We start from the raw sequence: 24,924 nt of genomic DNA on the forward strand, positions 1-24,924 counted from the left end.
ATTATGTGACCCACTTTTATAAATAAATAAAAATCACTTTTACAATGGTACTTTATGCCCTACTCACTAAATTGTAACTTAAATAAAAGATAAAGAGACTTTAGAATTATAAGTGACTCAGTTTTTATAACAAGTGAGAACACTTTTACATAAAATAACTTTAAAACATATGCTACATGTGTTTTTTGAAAAAATAACTCAACAAAAAGAAAGACTTGAACCAAATACCTCTATTCTCATAAAATAACTTTGGACCAAGTGAGCGAGTTTAAAAGGTTAGTAAGTTTTGGAAAAGATGAAGGGTTTTTTTTTTAGTCAGTGAAGCTTTGGGGTGCATGCTTACTTGAAAAAACCATTTTTGCCTACAAAACAAAAAATCACACAACTCAACACAGACATGCAAAAAAACCAAACCTTATGGTTTGAAGTTATCTTTCACCAGAAACTAAATATTTTACTCAATGTTTCTGATTTTTCGAGATCACACTAAGGCGTGACGGAAAAGAGCATACGCATGAGAAAAATCCTTCCTTTCTATTTTTGATTTTCCCAGATCGCACAGAGTCATGGGGCAAAGAGCATACACAGAAATGAAAGGTATAGATCCAATAGTAAAAAACATAAAGCTAAATAAACCGAAATAAACAGAGAGATGAATAACTAAAATTGCAAATAAAGACTGTATACCTCAAGATCTTAAAAATCACGTAGCTAGGGCTACCGGAAACATTTTCGCGTGAAATGAAAGGGGTTCCTCACTGGAACAGATGCTCCTAACACAATAGAGTAGTTCTCTTAGCCCGAAAGCAGTCAGAAACAGTAGATCTAGGAAACGTCAGTTAGATGCAATTGTACCAGCTTCGGATTTGGATCACCAACGGATGCGGCCCTCAAATAATTTTGATACGATGTAGGAATTTACAGGGTAAGTTCCTCAGATAGAACACCAAAGGACACTATTCACAAACATATCACATATCAATACACCAGTATTCTTGACGTGGTTAAAACCCTCAAAGAGGGAAACAGTCCAAAGCCTGAGCCAACGCGACCACTTCAGGCAATTTATTAAAAAAGAAAAGAAAATTTACGTAAGCTTCTCTCTTGAATGGTCACCTTACAAATGACCCTCCATGCTCTTTAAATAGAGATCATGGACCAATCGGGTGTTAAGACACAGATCAAGTGTCGATAATACCGAGGAGAGAATGAACCGTTAGATCACTTCATGTCTAGAACATATCGTGACCGTCAGATTGTAAGTTACAAAAGTACATAGTAAAGAAACACACTTTACCTAACTCTACACTAGACCAAGTTATACTTAACTATTTCCTATGTGTCAGAATATCCTAACATCCATAACAAGTCTCAAAGAAATTCCAACAATGTTTAATGTCGGTTTTCATATGAAGACGACACAACCAAAGAATGATCGTGAAGATTTGAATTGACCTGCACATCCATTTGACCATATCCAATGTTCATTGAATTTTATTCCACGACTTTTCAATGAGTCATAAATCTTATCAAAGCAATGTTTTACAAAATGTGTATCATGTGTACGATCATCACTAATATAAAAATGATATTCTTTAATAACATGTCAATTATCACTAGTGATTTCTATATGATAAACATTTTGTTCAACATGTCTATATATAACATGGACAAGCATAGAGACTTGGTCAGAATGATAATATTCACTCTGTATTTCATTTTGTGCAACAAATGTGTAATTTTCTGCAAAATCAACTATCGACAAAATGGTCCTTGGTGGAAAAATTTCACGAGAATTTTTGAATTGCAGGTCCTTCCATCGAGCTCTATGAGAATGCTTGGTGTATTTATAAATTTTTGTCTCAAACTTCTTCAAAAACTTTATCACATAAATTTCTTCTTCTTGTAAATAAATCCTTCTAGCACTTGTACTACTACTTGAACCAATCAATGTATGGATATATTCATATCTCTTCCATTCCACTTTTATGTTGGACAATGATTAATCATTCATATCAATAGGATATTTGTCATGAAACAAAGTCAAATTTCCACAATGATCACTTTTTTTTACCACTAACACATTTCTTTTGGTAAAATAATTCATGATTTTCTCTTCCACATAGAAATTTCGGATATGAAATCGTGGATAATGGAAGCAGAAGGTGATTTTTTCTAAAATGTTTTACCAAAATTAAGGGAGGTATCATAATATAATTGAAATTCCACATGATAAAGTCAACAACAAGTGTCACGTATAGTGATAGGTTTAACACACCACAGTTTTTGTTGCACAAAAGCATTGATTGAGAAATTAATTCCATGATTATCTTCTTTGAACTTATTGAACAACTTTATCTAAGTGGTGTCTACGATATGTTTTGCATGTTTTTCATACTAATTTTGTGTTATTCTTTGTTGCATCACATCCCTTACTTTTGGTGAAACATGTGAATTTTTCATCCAATATTCATATATTATTTTTTAACATCTTCTCCAAGTCTATCATTGTATGGTTTTCTACAAATAACTATCCAACAAGTAAACTCATCATTTGCATCTATTTGCAATCGAAATGTTCTATGTTTGTGCAATGTTTTTCATGAGGTCCCTAATGCTTTTGCCATAGATTTTACCAAATGGTTTTCTTTAGTACTTGATGAAACCATTGTTATTTGTATTGCTCTACGTGCATCTAGATCACTTTTCTTTCTAGATCTTCCAATTAATTTTAGAGCACTATTTATATTTTGAATCACATTTTCCTTCACCTTTTTATCTTTCATTGATTTTCGAATGCCCAATAGTGTTGTAGCTTCTTTTGTTTTCTTTGGTGTTAAGATACCTCTCAAAATTTGAGCTTGAACTGTCACATTTTCATCTTTGAAAAACTTATCCATAATGAGCTTAACACAATATTGTATAACATGGTCAACTTTTTTATCTCCATATGTGTCAGTGTCAACATTTTCTAACATCTCATCATCGATATTGATTTCATCTGTACATATGAGAATTTAATGTAAATGAGTATAAATATATATTAAATAATTAAATTAAAAAATAGAGTTCATGAAATTGAAACTAATAAATATGTATAATTTCAATAATACATGACATATATATACATACCTAAGGGTGGTTCAACTTCTTCTTTCAACATCTTCAACAACATCATCAATCATCGGTTCATTTTCTTATTCACTTCATCTTTCAACATTTTCAATCTCATCATCAATGTTATGAGGAAAATCTCTCTTTGTTTACATTGCAAAATATTTTTCAAATTAGTTCATCAAATAAAAATTAAATTTCACAATACACTATTAAATTTTAAATATCATTTATAATATCTACATTTACATATCTGGTTCAACTTCTTGTTGAGATTGATTTTCCCTTTCAATATTTAAGTGTTCTTCCTTCTTTCTTTTGTAATAGTTTTTCGAGTATTCTCTATGAATCTCAATGTCTCTAATTCAATCATATTTTCTCTTGCAATTTCTTTGATTCCCCAAGATAATTCAATCTATATGTATTTTTAAAATCAAACCCCAAAAATTCACTTTTAAAATTAAGCACAAAAAAATCACTTTCAAAATCCAACCCAAAAAACTAACTTTCTAAAATCCAGCCCAAAAAACTTACTTTCAAAATCCAGCCAACAAAACTCACTTTAAAAATCTTGCCCAAAAAACGTTCTTTCAAAATCCAGTTAAAAAAAAAAGTCTATCCAAAAATTAGATTCAAAGAAGTTTGGTATTCAAAAGTTGCACATGGAGAATGTGAGTGTGAAAATGACGTTTCGACCAAGTTTGTTTATAGCGTTCGGCTAAAACGATTATATTGAAAGGTTGCATCATTTCAATTTCACGGTCAACGGAAAATATTTGTAGGTTTTTCAGCCGAACTTTTTCGATTTTCGGCTGAAAAACTTTTTCCGTGAATTTTAATGTTCGTTCGCAGCAAAAAAAAATCGACCGTAAAGATTTGTTTTTTTGCCTGAAAACCTGCAACTCTGCAACAACTCAGCTCTGTTCACCTTTTTTGAATTTCGAAATGGTTAAAATCCATCAAATATAGTGAATTTACTTTCGGAACCAATACCAGCATTTTCATAATTGAATCTACTTTCAATAAATATTAATTTTATGGAATTTCATAGATATTTGCTAATTTTAACTAATGTTCTAGTAAAATGTGTGCAATTTTTTTTAAGCTTAATATGATTTAGTGGAATCAAAAAAATTTATCTTCCAAAATACAGTGTGAAAAAATATGGAAAATTTATGGTGCATTACATTGATTTGTCTTCTTTAATGGGTAGTTTTTAGATTTTTAGTTTTTAACTAATATGTTGAGAAACATAGTGCTATGTTAAACATCTTTAAAATTTGCAGTTTTTTCATATTGGTTCAATTAAAAAAAAATAGTAATTATGATGTGCATCTGTTGGTTTCGTAAATATAGGCATATTGAAGTAGAGTCTGTCTAGATTGTTGCAACACATTTTTTTTAAATGTAAGGTTAACAAAGAATACATTGGGGCCAAAAAAATGAATTTTATGAATCCCCTGATTTTTTAAAAACACACAGTCAAACAATTGCTAAGTTGATATATCAAATGTGAATAAAAATTTTCTAAAAAATAAGCAATAGAAATTTAATAAAATTTCTGACAAGTTTTCTTCTTACCGTAAAATGAAATTATGAACAGAAAATTTACTTTAGCTTGCTAAAGTTGAAAAACTTCTAAAAACGATAATTTTTTCTCAAAAAATGGCTAAAAGTGTAACCGAACTTCACATTTTCAAATGTTATATTATTTAATTTTTTTATCAATTTTATTTCAATCCATTTTTTTTTTTTTTTAATTTTAGGATCAATTTAAAATACTATTTTGCACATTAAATTATTTTATGGTATGTAACATTTTATGATGTAGTCAAAAGGATTTGGAGTTGATATGGATAAGGTATAAACAAGTGATTTGTATATTTGCGTGATTTGTTTGTATATCTATACATATTATGTTTTCTTGCAATTGAAATTACATAGTATTTTTTCATTATTTTTTATTTATGTTAATTAAGCCAACGTGTAAATGTTTACAAAAAAATATACAACACCACTATAACATCGCTTTTCTACTGGGTTGTAGAGTGTCTCTCAGCACAATTATAGCCAACATAGATCCATTTTAACTTTGGATCTACCAACGGCTTAGAGGGGATCAAATCTCACAAGATGTAAACTTCATTTTGAGTGCAAAAATTTTGCACTTTGAGAGATTTGATTCCTCTCCGTTCTTAACAGATGGATTTATGCTAGTTGTTAATAATATTATTTATATATTTTGCAAAAGACAACCAAAATTTTATTACGCCATAGGCATGGTCTATATTGGAATTGGGCTTGAGGAACTTTGATTTTTACATAAATGGGTGGACAATATTTGATTTCAAGAGACTATTCTGTATCTAACGCATCATCCAACAAATGATATGAAAAGTAGTTGAACAAGTTTTCAGTTTCAGATCAAAGAATAACAAATTTAATTTAAAAATAATTTATTTCACCACTTGTTAAGCACACACCACATGTTTACATATTATCAGTTCACAAATGTGACGCTTACTGTAGAAATTCCTTGTAGATTCAAATTGCAGATTGTAATATGCTAAAACAATTGACTTGAATCTACTCTACTCATCAACGGAAACAATAATTGATCGATGAAATCACAAAGCGGAAAAAGGAAGAATTCAATCACATATAAAACAATAATTTTATGGGGAAAGCCCAGCTAAAAACCCATGTTATCTGTATATTGCATTAATCAGAAAATTTGAGAAGATTACAATACTTTGCTTAAGCTCGAGCAAACTCTGCACTATCAAAATCTATCTCACTGTTTCACAAACAAGCTCCATCTAATACTTAGCCAAATTTGATGCCTTCTAAGCTCCTATTTCTTTGCACAGTTTCCTAGGGAATTAGCCCGTATTTAATTGGGAAATTCCTCATCCATAATTATGCAAACCATCAATAGACCTTCCTCTAATTGCATGCACCACCTTTACAATTCAGATGATTATACAACTGATAGTACACTATCCCTGAACTCCAATCTCAACTGGGTCTTTCTCTGATCTGACATGCATGAACTAATTATGAGTGAATCTTCAGTTTACTGATTGAGTAGTGTTGATACACCCTACTACTGGATCTCTTACTAATTCCTCCATCATTTGGAACTAGTTTAACTGAATTTAACTTAGATAAACTGGATTAAATGATTACAACTCAAAAAAACTCAACCTGGACCCCTAAAATTTAGGAACCACTCTACATGACTCTAGATAGACTCCCAACTTGAATTAACTGAGTCAACTAAGTCAAATTAACTTAGTTAACTACTACAAGTTGTTATGAGAATTGGAATTACAATTTAATTCCTAATTTAATTCAAGGTGTTATGTCCCTATACTACTAGTGTAACCCATATTGTTATTAGTGCAACCCCCTTATTATATTATTGTGCCCGTGTAGTCTCCATATTGTTATTATTGTGCCCCATAGAAGCCCACTATTGTTATTGTTGTGCCCTTATATTATTATTGTTATGTCGGCTCTGATTATATTATGACCCCTTAGACTCCTATATATAGAGATGAGGTCTTGTCATTTGTATCATCGAAGAATTGTTCATTTGTGTAATGTAAAGGAGGTTTGCCCCTCGAAGAGGCTTATTTCTAAGGCGTTGATCTATCTTTTCTATCTTTATCAGCTGGTTTCATAACATTTGGTATCAGAGCTTTGGATTCTAGGGTTTCACTGCTCCAAACAGGTCATCATGGAATTTTTGCTATAACTTTTTTGCTACAAAGTTTTAGAAGCTAAAAAAAAACCCATTTGAGAAGAAATTGGTTTGAACCTCGGGTCTGAATTTCAGATCTTGTCTCGCTATATTTTCAGAGATATGATCTGAGGAAGTTAGGGTTTTTGCAAGATCCAGAATTTCATCTCAAACAGGTCATTGTGGAATTTTCGCTATAATTTTTTTTTCTATGAAGGGTCATAATTTGAAATTAAAACCCATTTGATTCGAAATGTTGGTGAAGCTCAAGTCCGAATTTCAGATCTTTTGTCGTTATATTTTTGGAGATATAATCTGAGGACGTTAGGGTTTTTGCAGAATCTCGAATTACATTCTAAACAGGTGACCTTGGGAAAATCGTCATAACTTTCTCTCTGAGCATCAGATTGAAATTTCGTAAGCAGTTACAAAAAGCGGATGGATTGTAGTTTTTTGTGTATATTTTTTAGATCTGAATGTGACACATGGCACATCGTACAAGTTCGCTCTACTGAAACATTATATAATCAGGTCATCATAGGAGAATTCAATTTTGATCAGACTGGTGGCATTGGAAAGAGGACTCAAAGGACTACCGTATGAAGAAATTTCAGATTTTGGAGAGCCGCAATTATAGAGATACAACAAATTCAATATTGAGCTTTTACAAAATGAAAAAAGAGGAAGAAATGCAACATGATATATCAAAATTACAAGATCAAGTGCAACAAAATTCACTCTCACAAAAAGTAACAGAAGCTAAGATGCATGGTTTAAAGAAAGGCGTGGAAGATAAAATGGAGGGTTTAAAGAAAGACATGGAAGCTAAGATAAATGCCATGGAAGCTAGTATGGATGGTTTGGAAGCTAAGATGGAAGGCAAAATGGACGATTTGAAGATAGATTTGACAAAGTTGCTACAAGAAATGTTTACGAATGGAGAAAAGGTAGTAAAGGAAACTCATGATGAGAACAAAATAAATGTTAATCATGATTTCATACACTCTAACGTTGGATTGAAGACCCACCATGTTCCAAAGACTGATATGAGGTAGTTTGATGACAAGAATCCCGAAACATGGATACTACAGATGGAACAATGTTTCGATCTCCATAATGTGTAAAACACACAAAAGGTAAGTATTGCAACTTTATTTTTGGAACCAAATCAGTTTGTATTGTATCGATGGCCTTGCTCTCATAAACAAATTGTCACTTGGGCATTTTTACGGAAGAAATGATATCACATTATGAGGATACAAAAAACAACACATTTTTTAGCCAATTGATAAATCTCAAACAAAAGGGTTCAATGATGGAGCACATTGAGGAGTTCCAAAAATTGAACATAAGGGTAAAAGATATTCCAGAGGAGCATATGATTGATGTGTTCATAGGGACTTTAAAGGATAACATCCAACATGTGGTTCGCCTTTGGGAACCTGATTCATTAGAGAAGGCATTCAGGTTAGCAAAAAAAATGGACAGAAAAATTATGGCAACAAGGAAGCCTATCACTCACAAGTATGGAAGTGTTGTTTCCCCTAGCCTTCCACAAGCTACAAGGTTGACACCACAACAATTGGAAGAAAAAAGAGAAAAATGAATTTGTTACAGTAGTGATAGAAAATACACTAAAGGGCATGAGTGTTATGAGAAGAAATTAATTTACATAGATTGTGAAGAGGAGGAAGAAAATGAACAAGAAATGTCAAAAGAAAAGGATATACACTAGGAACAAACCCTAGAGAAAGAAGAAATGAATCTGACCATATCTTGTAATGCATTGGCAAGAATTACCACTCCTCAAACTATCAAGATAAAAGGACATATCAAGAAGAAAAAGTTAATAGTGTTGATTGATTCGGGTAGTACCCATAATTTTATTCATTGTAAGATAGCCAAGGAATTGAATTTCTTCCTATATCTAGCACCAGAGTGTCAAGTGATGGTTGCAAGTGGAGGAACCATAAATTGCTCTGGAAAGTGCCATAATATCAAGCTATCCATGGGAGAATATGTATTGAATATCCCAATGCTTTCCATTCCAATGGGTGGTGTTGATGTTGTACTAGGAGTCCAATGGCTACAATCCTTGGGTACAATATCTTTTAATTTTCAAGAACCTTTCATGAAATTTTGTTCGGAAGGAAAGGAAGTTGAATTAAGGGGTATCACAGGGAAACTGGGAAAGATAATAAGCTCTAATGGAATGACAAAGCTTCTAAAGAAAGAACAAAGAGGCGTAATTACACAATTATGTTTGCTAGAGGTTCCCACATCGAAATCATCTATTTCTCCAGATCTCCAAAAAGTCTTGGACAATCATTCCAAGGTATTTGAGACTCCCAAAGGCCTCCCACCTATTTGTGATCATGATCATGCTATTCATTTGATACCAAGAAGTGTTCCTCCAAAAATCAAGCCTTGCATATATCCATATGCCCAAAGGAGTGAAATTGAACATATGGTCGCAGAAATGCTAGAGGTTGGTATAATTATCCAACCAAATTCAATAAATGAAGCAAGGGATGAATGGAAGAATGACGAAGCTGGGTGGGAACTCATTCAAAAGTTGCAGAAGGTCCCAGTTCAAACAATATTTCCAGAACTTGACAAGGAAGGAAAAATCATATTGGAACCTGAAGCAGTCATAGAACCGAGAAATCAAAAGCTACGAAATCAATCAATTTCAGAGTATCTCATCAAGTGGAAGAACTTACCCGCTGAAGATTCCACATGGATGGATGATAAATTTATATAGAAGAATCCATAACTACTCAAGCATTGAGGACAACACTTTTTGAAGGAGAGGGGCATGTTATGTCCCTATACTACTAGTGTAACCCCTATTGTTATTAGTGCAACCCCCTTATTATATTGTTGTGCCCATGTAGTCTCCATATTGTTATTATTGTGCCCCATAGAAGCCCACTATTGTTATTGTTGTGCCCTTATATTATTATTGTTATGTCAGCTCTGATTATATTATGACCCCTTAGACTCCTATATATAAAAAGGAGGTCTTGTCATTTGTATCATCGAAGAATTGTTCATTTGTGTAATGTAAAGGAGGTTGCCCCCTTGAAGAGGGTTATTTCTAAGGCGTTGCTCTATCTTTTTTATCTTTTTGTGAGTTGGTTTCATAACACAAAGACAAAATTAAATTAGGATTTTCTTGTTGCATTTTTAAACACTCCCTCTCAACAAGAAGGAGTTATCTGCTACCCTGATCCTGCTTATGTGAAACTCGAATTTGCATCTTGACAATGCCTTTGTCAAAATATCTACCTCCTACTCCTCTGTAGGAATGTACTCCTGCAAAATGATTCTCCTTTGCACACAATCTTGTAAATGGTGATACAGGACGCTGATATACTTGGACCGATCATAAAAAACTTAATTCTCGTAGAGTTTAATACAACTCTGATTGTCAGAGTAAATCACTATAGGATCCATCTTTTGACCAAATAACCCAACAAAGATCTTCCTCGCCCAAATAGCCTCACAAGTTTTTTAACTAGCATCCATGTACTTTGTTTCTGCTGAACTGAGTGCAATTGATCTCTACTTCCTATTGTACCAAGAAACTGTTGTTGACCCAATACTAAAGATTCTCCCTAATGTGTTCTTTCTGTTGGATGGACTCCCTGCCCAATCTACATCTGTGAAGCCTTGAAGCTTCACTCCCTCTGTTTGTCTATACCAAAGACCAAACTGAGTGGTGCCTTTAAGGTATATCAACACATGTTTAGTTGCCTTCCAATAAAGTTTTGTTGGCTTAACTATGCCTTGACTAAGCTAGTTAACTACAAAAAAAATGTTCGGTCATGTGTTCCCCAAATACATAAGTGAACCCACAAGCTATCTATAAATAGTACCTTGCGCTACTTCACCTGAAGTAGCCTCCTCCTTCCTCTAGTTACCTATTAGAGGAGTCTACATGGGTTTTCTACTCTCCATGTGGAACTTTTTCAGTATCTCGTTGGCATAATTTCCCTGAGAGACAAACAATTCCTCATCTCCTTGCCATACTTCCATACCAAGAAAGTAATGCATGAGCTTTAGGTCCTTTATCTCGAATTCTCTTGCAAAATCCTCTTTGTAAGATTTTATCAGCTTCTCATCACCTACTATAATCAAATCATCGACATATAATACTATAATCAACAATTTACCTTCAACCATAATATGGTAAAGGTTCACATCTGCTTCACTTTTGGTGAAGCCCAAACCGGTGAAATAGTTGTCAATCACGGTGTACTAAGCACATGATGCTTGTTTTAGTCCATATAGCACTCGCTTGAGTCTGCACACATGTGACTCTCTATTAAAGGTCTCAAATCCTTTCGGATTCTCAATATACACCTCTTCCTGAATCATATTGTTGAGGAATGTTGTCTTCATATCCATCTAATGTATCTTCCATCCCATATGCGCTGACAGTGATAGAACAAATCTGATTGGTGAGTACCTTTCTACTGGAGAAAATGTCTCATCGTAATCAATTCCCTCCACCCGAGAGAATTATATAGCCACAAATATGGCCTTGTGTTTCTCTAGACTCCCATCTGCTACTTACTTTACCTTGTAAATCCATCTGGAACTCACCACTTACTTGTATGTTGGTCTTGGGACCACTTCCAAAACATTGTTTTTTATAATGGAGTCATGCTCCTCAACCATGGCGTCAACCCATACTGTTTGTTGCACTGCTTCCTCAAATGAGGATGGATCAATCTCTACACTCTCACTCATTAGAGCTGTGTATCTAGTGTACCGATCTGGTGACCTCCTCTGCCTGCGTTTTGATATGGGTGCTCCCACATTCTCTCTAGCATCATGCATCAATCTGTCAGCCTCTTTGTGCACTTCCTTCCATCTCTGGAAGTCTTTGCATGAGTGGATGCTTCCACTCTCTACTCCTCTACATGTGGTTGCTCCACATCATCCTAAGGTTCCTCCTTTGGAGCTAAAATCTCCTCATCTGCTCATGGCCTTCTCATCGAACTTCACATCTCTACGAACCACAATCATCCTGTTGGATGGAAGGTACACCAAATAGTTGTGAGGTGTATTAGTGTACCCCACAAATATGCCCAACATAATTGTTGGCTCTAGCTTTGCATCCTTGGTAACATGACAATAGACTAAAGAACCAAAGCTCTTGAAGTGTGCCACATCTAGTTTCTTACCTGAAAAAACTTATTCTGGTGTACTCATCCCGATAATTCAATGAGGGCTTATGTTCTACAAATAAACAGTTGTGTTACATGCTTCAGCCCACAAGTGAAAAGGTAGGCCCTGATCATGTAACATTGCCCATGTCACTCCCGCAGTACTTTTGTTCTTCCTTTCAACCACCCCATTTTGTTGTGGGTTATGAGGTGTTATTAACTCCCATCAAATGCATTTAATGCACATAATTTATTGAATTAATTCGACACGTATTTTCCACCATCATCACTTTTGAGAGCTTTAACTTTCCTGCCAGTATCTTTCTTGACAAGTGCTTTAAATTCAAAAAATTTAGTGAACATCTGATCTTTCTTCTGCATGAAGAAAATCCAACACTTATGAGAAAAATCATCAACAAATATTACATAATACCTGTGCTTGGTCGTGGATGCTATTGAGAACGGTCCACACACATCTGAGTGAACTCGATCAAGGATCGCTTGCACTCGAATGTCTTTATCATGAAAGGAAGCTTTGGTGTAATTCCCCAATGTACACCCTTTGCATGTGTCTCTCTACTCTAGTGTACCCTTGGGAAGTCTTGTAAAAATTTGTTGCATGATCTTCAAAGCTCTGTGGTGCAAGTGACCCAATCTTCTATGCCATAACTCACCAATATCTCGGCTCTGCACCTTCTCTGCTTTAGTTCTCAAAGCATCGTAGTATTCTACATCAAATTTGTAGAGGTTATTCACCTGAACCGTGATCCACTTCACTTGTCCTGAGTCTATGTGATGAAGGAAAGCCTTTCACTTACTAAATATTACATCATAGCCACAGTCCTCCAACATGGAAATTGAAACCAAATTCTTCTTCAAACCTAAAACACACATGACATCTTTTAATGTGAGAGGAGAACCAGACTCCCTCTGAAATGTAATAATATTGATGTCGGTCGTGTTATACCTCCCATCATATCCCATATCGATGTGCATCTAGAGGTCCTTCTCCTCCAAGTCACTGAAGAACTATTTATTTTCAGTCATATGGAATGAGGCTCCACTATCAAGGTACAACATACTACCCATCATTGATGTCACCATGCAAGCGATGAGGGTGAAATCCAGTTCGAATTGTGAAGCAATAGATTCACCTGTCACTCCTCCTGAGGGCTTCTTACCAGCCTTCTTGTGCAGACACTTTGTGGCATAGTGTCCCAACTCGTGACAATGAAAGCATTTAATCTTTGACATGTCCTTATTCTTGCCACCCTTACTAGAATCTGATTTGGAATGGGATGAATTCCCCTTACCTTTCTTCACCTTTCCATATAACGCATAGTTCTCCTCATCATCATGCTTGGATGAGGATTCATCTCTGGTGTTTCGTCGGATCTCTTCTTGTACCAAGTCGGACCACAATCTCTACCACCCTTGTAGCTTCTCCCTCCCATTAACTGAGTCCCAGTGGTTGTGCTAGCTCTTGGGAAGTCCTAGAAGTGATAGGCTCACAAGATCGTCTTCAGCAACCGTAACACTGACACTTCCAAGCTCATCCTGACATTGGGTGAACTTGGTCAAGTACTTTGGTATTGTATCATCCTTCTCCATCTTGATCTTTCTGAGCTTGTACTTCAATGCCAATTTCCTGTGGTCACTGTTGTTTTGAAACAAGTTTGTCAAGGCCTTCCACATTGCAAATGGAGTTTCCTTACTGTGGAGGTTCGAGACAATATTATCTCAAACTCCTTCTAGGATAATCCTTCTCGCCTTTGCCACACACTTTCTCCACTCTGCCAGATCTTGAGCATCAGTTGTTGGAGGCTTAGGAATATCATTGTCTATGAATTTCTTAAGCCTATTGTCTTCCAACACTACCTCCATCCTATCCTTCCAAATAATATAGTTTGAACTTCCCTCAAGGGAATATTCGAGCCTCAATCCGTAGAACGACATCCTACTGGCTTTGAAGTATGATGCTGCAAATTTGATTTCTCCTGCAAAAGACAAACTTGTATTCTCTTCTTCTATAGCGATTTCAACTCTAATACCATGAAGAAATTCCTTTTAGATTCAAACTGAAGATTGTAAAATGTTAAAACAATTGCCTTCAATCTACTCTACTCATCAATGGAAACAATAATTGATCAATGAAATCACGAAGAAGAAAAAGGAAGAATTCAATCACACATAACACAATAATTTTCTGGGGAAAGCCACAACTAAAAAGACTTGTTATCTGTATATTGCATTAATCAAAAAATTTGAGAAGATTACAATGCTTTGCTCAAGCCCAAGCAAACTCCGCACTATCACAATCTATCTCACTACTTCACAAACGAGCTCCAGCCAATACTTAGCCAAACATGTTGCCTGCCAAGCTCTTATTTCTTCGTGTAGTTTCCTGGGGATTAGCTCATATTTAATTGGGAAAGTCCTCATCCATAACTGCGCAATCCATCAATAGGCCTTCCTCTTATTGCGTGCACCACCTGTACAATTCAGATGATTATACAACTGATAGTACACTGTCCCTGAACTCGAATCTCAACTGGATCTTTCTCTGATATGACATGCATGATTTAATTATGAGTGAATTTTCAGTTCACTGGTTGAATAGTATTGGTTACACCCCACTACTACATGTTACATCCCACTACTGGATCTCACACTAATTCCTCCATAAGTTGGAACTAGTTTAACTGAATTTAACTCAATTAAACTGAATTAAATAATTACAATTCAAAAGAACCCAACCTAGGCCCCTAAAATTTAGGAACCACTCTACATGACTCTTGATAGACTCCCAACTCGAATTAACCGAGTCAACTTAACTTAGTTAACTACTACAAGTTGCTATGAGAATTAGAATTACAATTTAATTCCTAATTTAATTCAAGGACATAATTAAATTAGGATTTTCTTGTTGCATTTTTCAACACTTACATTATATTCACTGAGAGTCAGGTACACGACTGAATCTGTTGGGCATGTGAATAGATTCTACGTCCATGAAAAATCAAAGACAAGATTCAATAATGTAAAGTAATGTCAACATCATTGTAGAAATTTGGAAGGTAGATGAAGACGTGTGAGCAGAGATAGTGGACAAAATCATATTGTCCATGCCATTCATCAAGTAATAAATAATTTTGTTAATGACAATATTTGAATAACGCAAACAACTAATATTGTAACCATATATATTGTTATTATTATTAATGTTTCTTTAAATGATTTGGTAAAATTTAATTCAACTTATTTGATTTATCATGTGAAAGTTTAACTATTTTAGGTTTTCTTAGTTAGGTTTATTACATTTTACATCTAAAGTAATTATTTTATTTCTTTAGGTAGCTTTAGGTTATGATTACTTCAGCATTTAAAAAATATTATGTTTTATTATTTTAGGTTTATAAAAAAAAAAGGTTAAATAAAATAAATATATTAAACATATTGAGTCAACTTGTATGACTCTTTTGTGTTAATATCTCGTAAAAGCAAATCGTTAAGTGTCATTATACATTCAAATAAGCATGTATATCAACCACATTTATTAATGTGATGTGCTAGTAATAGTGTGCAAAAGACAACTAAAATTTTATAAACTTAAAAATAAAAAATTGTATTTTTTTTTTGCAACGACAATTTCATTGAAAATCGATTATGATAGAAGAGTAAGTTGACCAGTTGCTGGCTCCTTGTCTATTGTTATTGATCGCATAATTTTTTACCCTTTCACTTGAGAAAATTAACTTTGAATGCCATTTTCCTTTTCTAGTTGAACATATTTCTCAACTGATTAGTAATTTTTTTTTTTTTTGGTAAAATTATCGTTAAATTTCTATTGATAGCAAAAAATCGTTTATAGCTTATCAAAATGTACATTTCAATAGAAAGAAACATGCTAACTATAACTCCACGCCTTAAAGGATTTCACTGTAACTATGGACAACATGAATAAATAACACTAAAGTGTTGACTCTTGAAGAGTAGCCAGTCCAACTTACTATATCACTTATATACTTAGTCCACCATATTATCAATTTTTTTTACCATAAGGATGATATAAAAAACAAAACAATGACAGTGTGTTATTGTCCAATACCATATATGTAATATAGGATACAACATTATCAAAAACTAAAGGAGATGATTCTGACAAAATGATACCGCCTTTAAACTTTTGTTGGACTTCTTAGTCCAAAATTATCACTGGAGAGGATGTAGATGAGTTGGCTTGAGGAGTTGCTTGTGCTGGTGCATTGATAACCCCAGGTCCATCTTGTTGCTCATTTGAGTCGATGTCGGAATTTAAGAGTATATAACATTCGATGTTAGATAGAGCAACTATGTCATCTAAGTTATAATTGATGTCCATGAGGATTCACTTGATGTCTTCTTGACCTGCAAAGAGTTTATAATTGTCTATATTCTTATCTCTTATAACCATACTAAGTAGAGTTTCCATTTGATAGTGGTGAGTAATGGAGTGTAGGAAATGGATCCTTCGCCTATGAAACTTCCCTGAATCTGGAATCCATTTGAGACTATTACCTCTAATGTCTGTATTTGAAAAGTAGGTTCAATCACCAAATTCCTTTGCCTCTAACTGAAGAATTTATTTACGAACTTCCAAAGGTGCTACATCAAAAAAGTTGGCAATAGATTCCCAACCAAATAGCCTCCTGTGACGTGAGGAGGAGGGCCTCGAGGAACCTCCCCTACGACTTGACGCACGTAACCTTGTCACCTTTGAAATACAATTCCTGCAATACAAAACCCTACAACCTGTGACTAGATGACTCTCTATAGAGAAGTTACAAGTGTAATAGTATGACAAGAAATAATGGTGACATGTAAGATGAGAATGGCAAAGAAGGGATGCATGCTGTGAGGTTATTTGACTATGAAATCCCCATTTAAAACCATATTGAGAAGGTATTTGTGTACCAAAATCCACCAACCAAGATTGGACAAGGGAAGGAAATCCCTGCTAGGTCCAAGTTCTCATGAGTCGTCGAAGGGAGGACTTCGATGAGTTGGAAGGAGGGACCAAACACAGAGTTATGGAGAAAGAATACAAAAGGCATTGACCTAACATAAGGTTAACAACCTTGATATGAGACCATTTTTGGTGTATATAATTAACAACTGATAGGAATAGGAACTCTACCAACTTACACTGCAAATGTCGAATTAACTATATAATGAGAATGTTCGTCTAGTTGACAAGCATAACTGGAATAACTAACCCTAATAGAAATGACCCAAGACACCAAATGTAAGAACTAAACAACCAACAAAAGACAGTAACAGAGCTATAAAACCACAGTGGATGAAACTGAGACCTATTAATTTTCAAACAAACGAGAAATTCTAGACCACAATAGAGCATACCCAAGACCTAACTTGGAAATGAACATAATAGGGAACACTACTTCCACCGTGCCGCTTGCAGACCATAAGAGGTATGACCCTTAACCAAATTTATCAGACATTTTCCTCGCTATGAAATTGTATAGTGGTTTCTAAGAGCGTTTTAGGATGCCCAACTCTCTACCACCCTAAAAGATTTACCATGCAATTATATAATAGCTAAGACGTTAGAGACGAGTCCCTTGGTAGCCAGATGTACCATATGCAACATCTTGGTTTCATTGGGAGTCTAAGAACCGTTATTTGCTCATTAATGAGCGTTCTATTCTTGTTAGATTGAAATGCATAAGCCTCCAATCCGGCCTGTGTAGGAATACCCATATTCAAACCAACAAAGGAGATGGAGTAATTCAGAATGATACCACACGTAGGGACATATAGGTCGTGGGGTGTCCATTTAAGGCACATCATGATGAGCATTTGGAGACCTCTGAGTGGGCTTCTCTCTTGTCATGCTTTCGTCCTCTTCCTCCAAGTGTAATATTGTGCATCACCTTCGAGGTCTGCTAACTTATTATCCACCCAGGTATTGTGCACGCTCATAATTATCTTTTTGCCTGAAAAAATTCGTCATCGGGGCTAGTTGCTGGAGCTAGATGGAGGTCAACCATCAAGTCTTGTTGCCAGAGTCAGAGGTAAGATGGGTTACTTCACCAAATAACACCCCCATCGACGAAATTGATCAATAAACTAAATGATGATATAATTCATGAATTATGGTTTATAATATTAATAAAAAGATATGCATGATAACCTATACCTTGAAATTGAAATTATTTATTACATAAGGATTGAGTAAGTAGTATGCAATTCTTTATGCGTCAATTTAATAGGATGATACATAGACTTTTCATTACATGCTTACATAACCAATTACTTATATTCCTTCCAATGGATGATTATAACCTCAATCCCTGTTTCCTTTGCTATTTACCTCTATATTATTTTTTAGCAAAATGTAAAACAACTTATAGTTAAAAACGTTTCTTATGTCGTTCAACGTTTCATGCATTTTTTAATATTACTTTTATTTGCACCAAATGAATTATATTAGTATTTTTATTTTTTTAATATAAGAATACTTTTTGGTCCTACACATTCTTATACTTACCCAAATTCTCTCTCAATACACTAGCAATGACTCTAACATGGTGTTTTTTTTTTGTCATTTTTATTTAATTCACTTTAAACATATTAAACCTATTATATATATATATATATATATATATAATTCTATCAATATTGAAGAAAAATAACACACTAATTTTATGATGGTTTAGAATTTGTTTATGTTCTTTTATTAAATTATGAATGTTTTTTTATTTTGTACTCAGGGTTTTTGGTTGATCAATAATTCGATTAATAAATCTATATCATTTCCAAATATTATATAAGTTTTAATGTTTTGAAATGTGCTGACTTTAATATGTAAAGGTGAATTATGAATACTATTTATATATAAATATAAATAGTAAATAAGTAATAAGTTAATTATATTTATTTTTAATTTTTTTTATTGGTTTTATTTAGAGGGAGAGTTTTGCAAAAAGTTTTTTTAAATTTTTGAAAAAAATATTAAATTGAATATTTTGAAAATTAAAAATTAAATTTTAATTTTTTAAAATGTAAATTATTTTTTTTAATTGGTTAATGACTATTTTTTATGTGGTTTTAAATTGAATTGTTAGATATAAAAATTATATTGAATAATAAAAATATCTAAAAAAATTATATTCCAGAAGTTTCATAATAATTTAGGTTTTGTATAACAAATACCATGACTTATCTATATCACATGCCTCCTAACTCATTTCAGAATCAAAATATTTTATTTTAATTTAATTTTATGACATTTTAAATTTGAATCTCAATACTTATTTACCTCATTTTACCATCGATATTATTAACTTGTAGGGTTTGTTACAATAATACGGTTATTTATTAATACCACTTTCCCAAAAACCATAACTTATTTCAAAGTCAAAATATTTTATTTTATAATATTTTTATGAACAATTAGATATTTAAATTAAAATAAAATTTGCTATGTGTAAACTTAAATCCACAATAAAACATGATATATATAAACTCTTAATTGAGTTGTAATTAAAAAATATGGTGCAACCAACATATAAATTTTATATTAGTTATAAATATTACATTAATTTATTATTTAATATAATATGTTATATATCAAAAATATTATTTCTGAATTCACACTTTTGTGATCCATATTGATTTAAGAACAAAATTTTCCGGTAGAAATCACATAGGGGAAATTTTGCCGATGCGTTGCGAACCATCATCCAGTGCGGTTCATCATCAAAACAAGACGAAGAGGCAGAACATGGCAAACAGCGTAAATATGGATCAATGTAGAGACACTTAGTTGATATAACGACTATAATAAATGGCTAGTTTACTAATAATATTATTTAATCTGTAACATTAATTAATTAATATTAATTAAATCAAGAAATAGGCTAAGAAACAAAAAATTCAAAGAATAAAAAGACTCAAACATACAAAGTCAAACCAAAAACAAGACATGATATAAAAATAAATAAATAAAAATTATTACCAACCATAATAAACAACTAACTATGAAAAACAATATTTATTTAAATAATAACAATTAAATACTAGGAACCAACTCTAATAAATAAGATCAAGAAATATATTAAGTTTCAAAATAAATATAGAAAAAAGAATAATCAGAGTCAAACATCAACCAAGGAGCGCAGTCAAAAATAACCAAAGGAGTCAATATCCTATGGAGTCAAGGCCCTATTAATAATTATAAATAAATAAAATTCAACCAAAAATAATGAAAGTAAGAGATACTAAAGTATCAGGGTCAACCACAAAATAAAGGGCTAAGACTATACAATCAAATGAAGGAGCAAAGAAAAATTAACCAAAGTCTAACAAAAAAATATAAATACTTAAAGGTTCTAAGAACAAGACGATAAAGATAATTACAAGAGCTAAGAAAGATCTATAAGAAAAAACTTAAGAAGAAATAGATACCCACAAAAGACAAAAAGAAACTTAAAAATTATTAGGAGGACAGGATAGGGACCGAACTTCTGCTAATATTTTAACCATCGTCTCTATTCAAACTGGTGGGCATTGTTTCAATTTCTAAGGCCTCCCTAAATTTTCGATAATGTAAATGACTAATCTTGGCTATGACTTGGGCCTCCTAAATGCAGAAGTGATGCTTGGTTTTTTCTGCATGTTCTACCAACGCAGAGGAGCAGGTCCTGCCATCCCTGATGTTAGCAATATGCTCACGTATCCTTTGATTAATTGAGCGACTGACCTCACCTATGTAGGGAGTCCCACAAGAGTAAGGGATAACGTAAACACCTTTCATATTTTTAGGGTCCACCGGGTCCTTAATAGATCTTAGGGAGCTCCAGATGGTATTCAGAGGTCTAAAGGTTGAAGGAACCTTATGCTTCCTTAGGATCCTTGCAATTTTGTCAGTGGTCCCTTGGATAAAAGGGAGATGAACACCAGAAAAATGATCCTTGGGTTCTATCTTAGCCTTAGGACCTTTTTCGGCTTTGAGGAAAGCCTTAGTACATTGGTGTCTATTGTACCCATTATTCAAGAAAACATTCAGGAGGTGCGCTTTCTCATCATTAAGATGGTTGCCATCAGAAACTCTTAAAGCTCTAGTCACTAAAGTGTTGAGAACACCAAGATTTTGAGTCGGGAAATGATGAGAATTAGCATGAAGATATTGCTCTGTGTGAGTTTTCTTCCTAAAGACTTGATGAGAAAAAGAGTCATCACCATTCCTTGAAAGGAGGATGTCAAGGAAGGGAAGACTACCATTGCTTTCAAATTCCATGGTGAACTTTATGGAACTAGACTGATTATTAAGATGAAGGAAAAACAGGGCCAATTCTTTTTTACCATGGGACCAGATGACACAAGTGTCATCCACAAACATCTTCCACATCTAAGGCAGAAGACAAGAATATGCTAAGGCCTTTGATTCAAAATCCTCCATGAATAGATTAGCCACCACAGGGGAGAGAGGGGAACCCATGGCGACACCACAAGTTTGCTCATAGAATTCCCCATCAAAAGAGAAGAAAGTAGAGGTGAGACATATGTTAATTAATCTAGCCGTTTCAGGATCCATAAGACACTTAACGACTTCAATAGCCTCATTGATGGTGATGTTAGTGCAAAGGGAGACCACATCAAAACTCATAAGCTTGATCCCTATTTACGCTGTTGCCATGCTCTGCCTCTTCCTCTTCTCTTGACGATGAACCAAACTCGATAGTTCGAAACGCGTTGGCAAAATTTCTCTTATGTGATTTCTCTAGAAAAAAATTGTTATTAAAATTGTTATTATTATTATTATTATTTTAAATTATTAATTATTTTTAAATAATAATAATAATAAATGGGGTACTAAAGAGCAATCCTTGTCTTTAGTGCGATTTTTTTGGAAGTTTTTCCAGTGGATTTTTCAGGGATAATTTATCTAAAATCCCACAGGAATTCGTTGAAATCACAAGCTTGATGAGTAACCCCTGCACAATAAAAGTGCGCTAGGGATTTTTCAGGATGTTGAATCCATATATACAATAAAAAAACTAGTTTAAATAACACAAATCAAGATACACGAGAAACTCCCAAAAAAATCACACTAAATACCACTCGTTATATCTTTATATATATTTCTATATGCGTGACACGCTAAATGAGGTGGCTGTGGAATAAATGACTTGTATATGCGTGACACGCTAAATGAGGTGGCTGTGGAATAAATGACTTCTATATGCGTGACACGCTAAATGACGTGGCTGTGGAATAAATCATCGATTGGTTAATTTTATAATTATCGCAATTCAAAACATTGATTTCTGACCGATACACATTTCCCAACGTCTACGCGGTCCGGACATTTTCATTGCATCTTACGTGTTCCGAAGATATTATTGACAATATTTTCCTCACCCTGTTTCGTACGCACTTACCTTTTCCTATCAGAAAATCGCTGTGCTTCTCTCTAAATATCATACACGCTTTTCGCACAGTGAATTGAATGCGATTGGTTAATTTTATAATTATCGCAATTCAAAACATTGAATTCTGACCAATACACATTTCCCAACGTCTACGCGGTCCGGACATTTTCATTGCATCTTTACGTGTTCCGAAGATATTATTGACAATATTTTCCTAAACCTGTTTCGTACGCACTTACCTTTTCCTATCAGAAAATCGCTGTGCTTCTCTCTAAATATCATACACGCTTTTCGCACAGTGAATTGAATGCGATTGGTTAATTTTATAATTATCGCAATTCAAAACATTGAATTCTGACCGATACACATTTCCCAACGTCTACGCGGTCCGGACATTTTCTTTGCATCTTACGTGTTCCGAAGATATTATTGACAATATTTTCCTAACCCTGTTTCGTAGGCACTTACCTTTTCCTATCAGAAAATCGCTGTGCTTCTCTCTAATATCATACACGCTTTTCGCACAGTGAATTGAATGCGCCGAGAGTGTCGTTTATCTCTCTAATTGGCATTAGGGTTAGGGTCAGGGTTGTCTCTATGAAGTGGTTACTCAAGGACTTTGTGTTCCCGTATTTGGCATGGTACTACTACCTGCAATTATCTGTGGTCGCCCAGGACCAAGGTCTGCAATATCTGCAATATTTGCAGCAGGAATTGATCTTGGCTCTTCACAATGTTGAGAGGGCCCAAGTAGGTGTCGGCGAGCTCGTATGGGACGACACCGTCGCAGCTTACGCTACGAATTATGCAAATCAACGCAAAGCAGACTGCGCTCTGCAGCACTCTGGTGGTCCGTACGGAGAAAATATGTTCGAAGAGATGGGAATTCACTATGCCATAAAATACTGCGTGACGGCTTGGGTTGACGAGAAGCAGTACTATGATTACACCTCTAATTCTTGCAGCGAAGGTCATGAGTGCCGACACTATACTCAGGTGGTGTGGGGAGATTCCGTCAGTCTCGGCTGTGCGCCTGGAGTTCAATGCAGCAACGGTTGGTTTTTCTTTATCTGCAACTACGACCCGCCTGGTAACATAAATAGGCAGAGACCATATGTAAAATATGCTGGTAAGTAAATAAATGGTCTTATGAACGGCCTTCCCCGAATTATTTCAATTATGAACGGTCTGATGCTTGCCATGTAAGAAAAAATAGAAATCCTTTGCATTTGTTTGTTGGTAGTACAGAAAAATTATTTGTCCTTGTGGCGTTTGAAAACTTCACTTATATTCTTCAGACTTCAAAGATTGTTGAAATTTTATATTCCTTTAAATCGCAATTTCAGTTCGTTTCGACAAGCCAAACAGAATGCTTAGTGGAGTGTGTAACTGCAACATTGAATCAATGCTGTCAAACTATGATTTTTTTTTTGAAACAGAGAAAATGTTTCTATTAATGGGAGTAAAAGAAATACATTGTCTCTTGGATCCAGTTTAAACTCTTTTGTCAATACGATATTTATATTTGTGTTTGTTAGTGCTCTACAGGGCTTTCCTTGTGAGTTACATAAAGTAGAATTTAAGACTCTAACCTCACTCGAGTAGTTGTTGTCCCTGAGTAGTGATTGTGAATTAAATAACCTGCGTGATTAACCTCACTCGAGTAGTTGTTGTCCCTGAGTAGTGATTGTGAATTAAATAACCTGCGTGATTTATAGTCTTTCTTTTTGTAGATCGAACTTGGTGAGAGATTTGTGAGAGACTTGTTATACTTAGATTTGTAATCTCGTTTTGTTTCCTGGCAATGGTGATGGACTGTAATCCTGTGATCAATGTTTTAGTGTTGGTTTTCCAAGACTGAGAGTGCAGCGAGTCTTGCCCATTAGTCCAATTAGTATAATTTTGGAATTTCCAAAAATATTGATCTCCCAAAGTCCGGGCTAGTTAGCACAATGAAGAACTCCCCATAGGTCAAGGGGCTCAACTCTTGTGTTGGTTCCAGTCCCACCATACCAATGGAAACGATATGAATGTGTTGCATCTATGAAAATATCCATGCTACATCCGCATAGATTGAAGGAAGAAGACCCAACAAAGAAACCAACTGGGAATGTTTCCCAAATTTTGCAAGGTGGTGGGATATGCAGGAGAGTTGGAGATGAAGGTGCACAATGCTCATGGTGAAATGTTATTATCTTGCAACAGGTACGCCAAATGTTAGGCCGCTCATTCTCAAATATAAGAGCATTCCGAGTCTGCCAGTGCTCGGTGGAGATGTGAGTTCACCATTTAGCTTTGAAGACAGGAGAAGACAGGAGACGTTGTCAGAACGATCCCAGGATGGTGGCTCCTCAATCGAGTGCAATATCTCGATTCAAACTGGTGTGGCAAATGGACAGAGTGGATAAAAAGGTGGTTAGTGTCCTCTCCATGTGAGTTGCATAGACAACAC

The 24,924-nt window shown here is 34.4% G+C and overlaps 1 protein-coding gene across 3 annotated transcripts in view; it reads left to right on the forward strand.

Annotated features, from left to right (window-relative positions):
• Nucleotides 1-22,983: 22,983 nt before the first annotated feature.
• The window catches only part of LOC149181506 (cold-responsive protein kinase 1-like), a 92,642-nt gene continuing 90,701 nt past the window's right edge, over nucleotides 22,984-24,924 (forward strand). For 2 of the 3 annotated variants that reach the window (XM_089418332.1, XM_089418333.1), the window contains exon 1: nucleotides 22,984-23,601. In XM_089418332.1, coding sequence (XP_089274458.1) covers nucleotides 23,070-23,601 — 532 coding nt within the window. In that variant the 5' untranslated portion in view covers nucleotides 22,984-23,069. The remainder of the gene's footprint in view (nucleotides 23,602-24,924) is intronic. The other variant, XM_089418334.1, reaches the window with a different exon arrangement.

This window comes from Pinus tabuliformis, chromosome 3_2 (genome assembly GCF_031772625.1).
Source record: "Pinus tabuliformis cultivar Carrire ecotype Pingquan chromosome 3_2, CPIR1, whole genome shotgun sequence".
In the NCBI taxonomy this organism is placed as follows: domain Eukaryota; kingdom Viridiplantae; phylum Streptophyta; class Pinopsida; order Pinales; family Pinaceae; genus Pinus; species Pinus tabuliformis.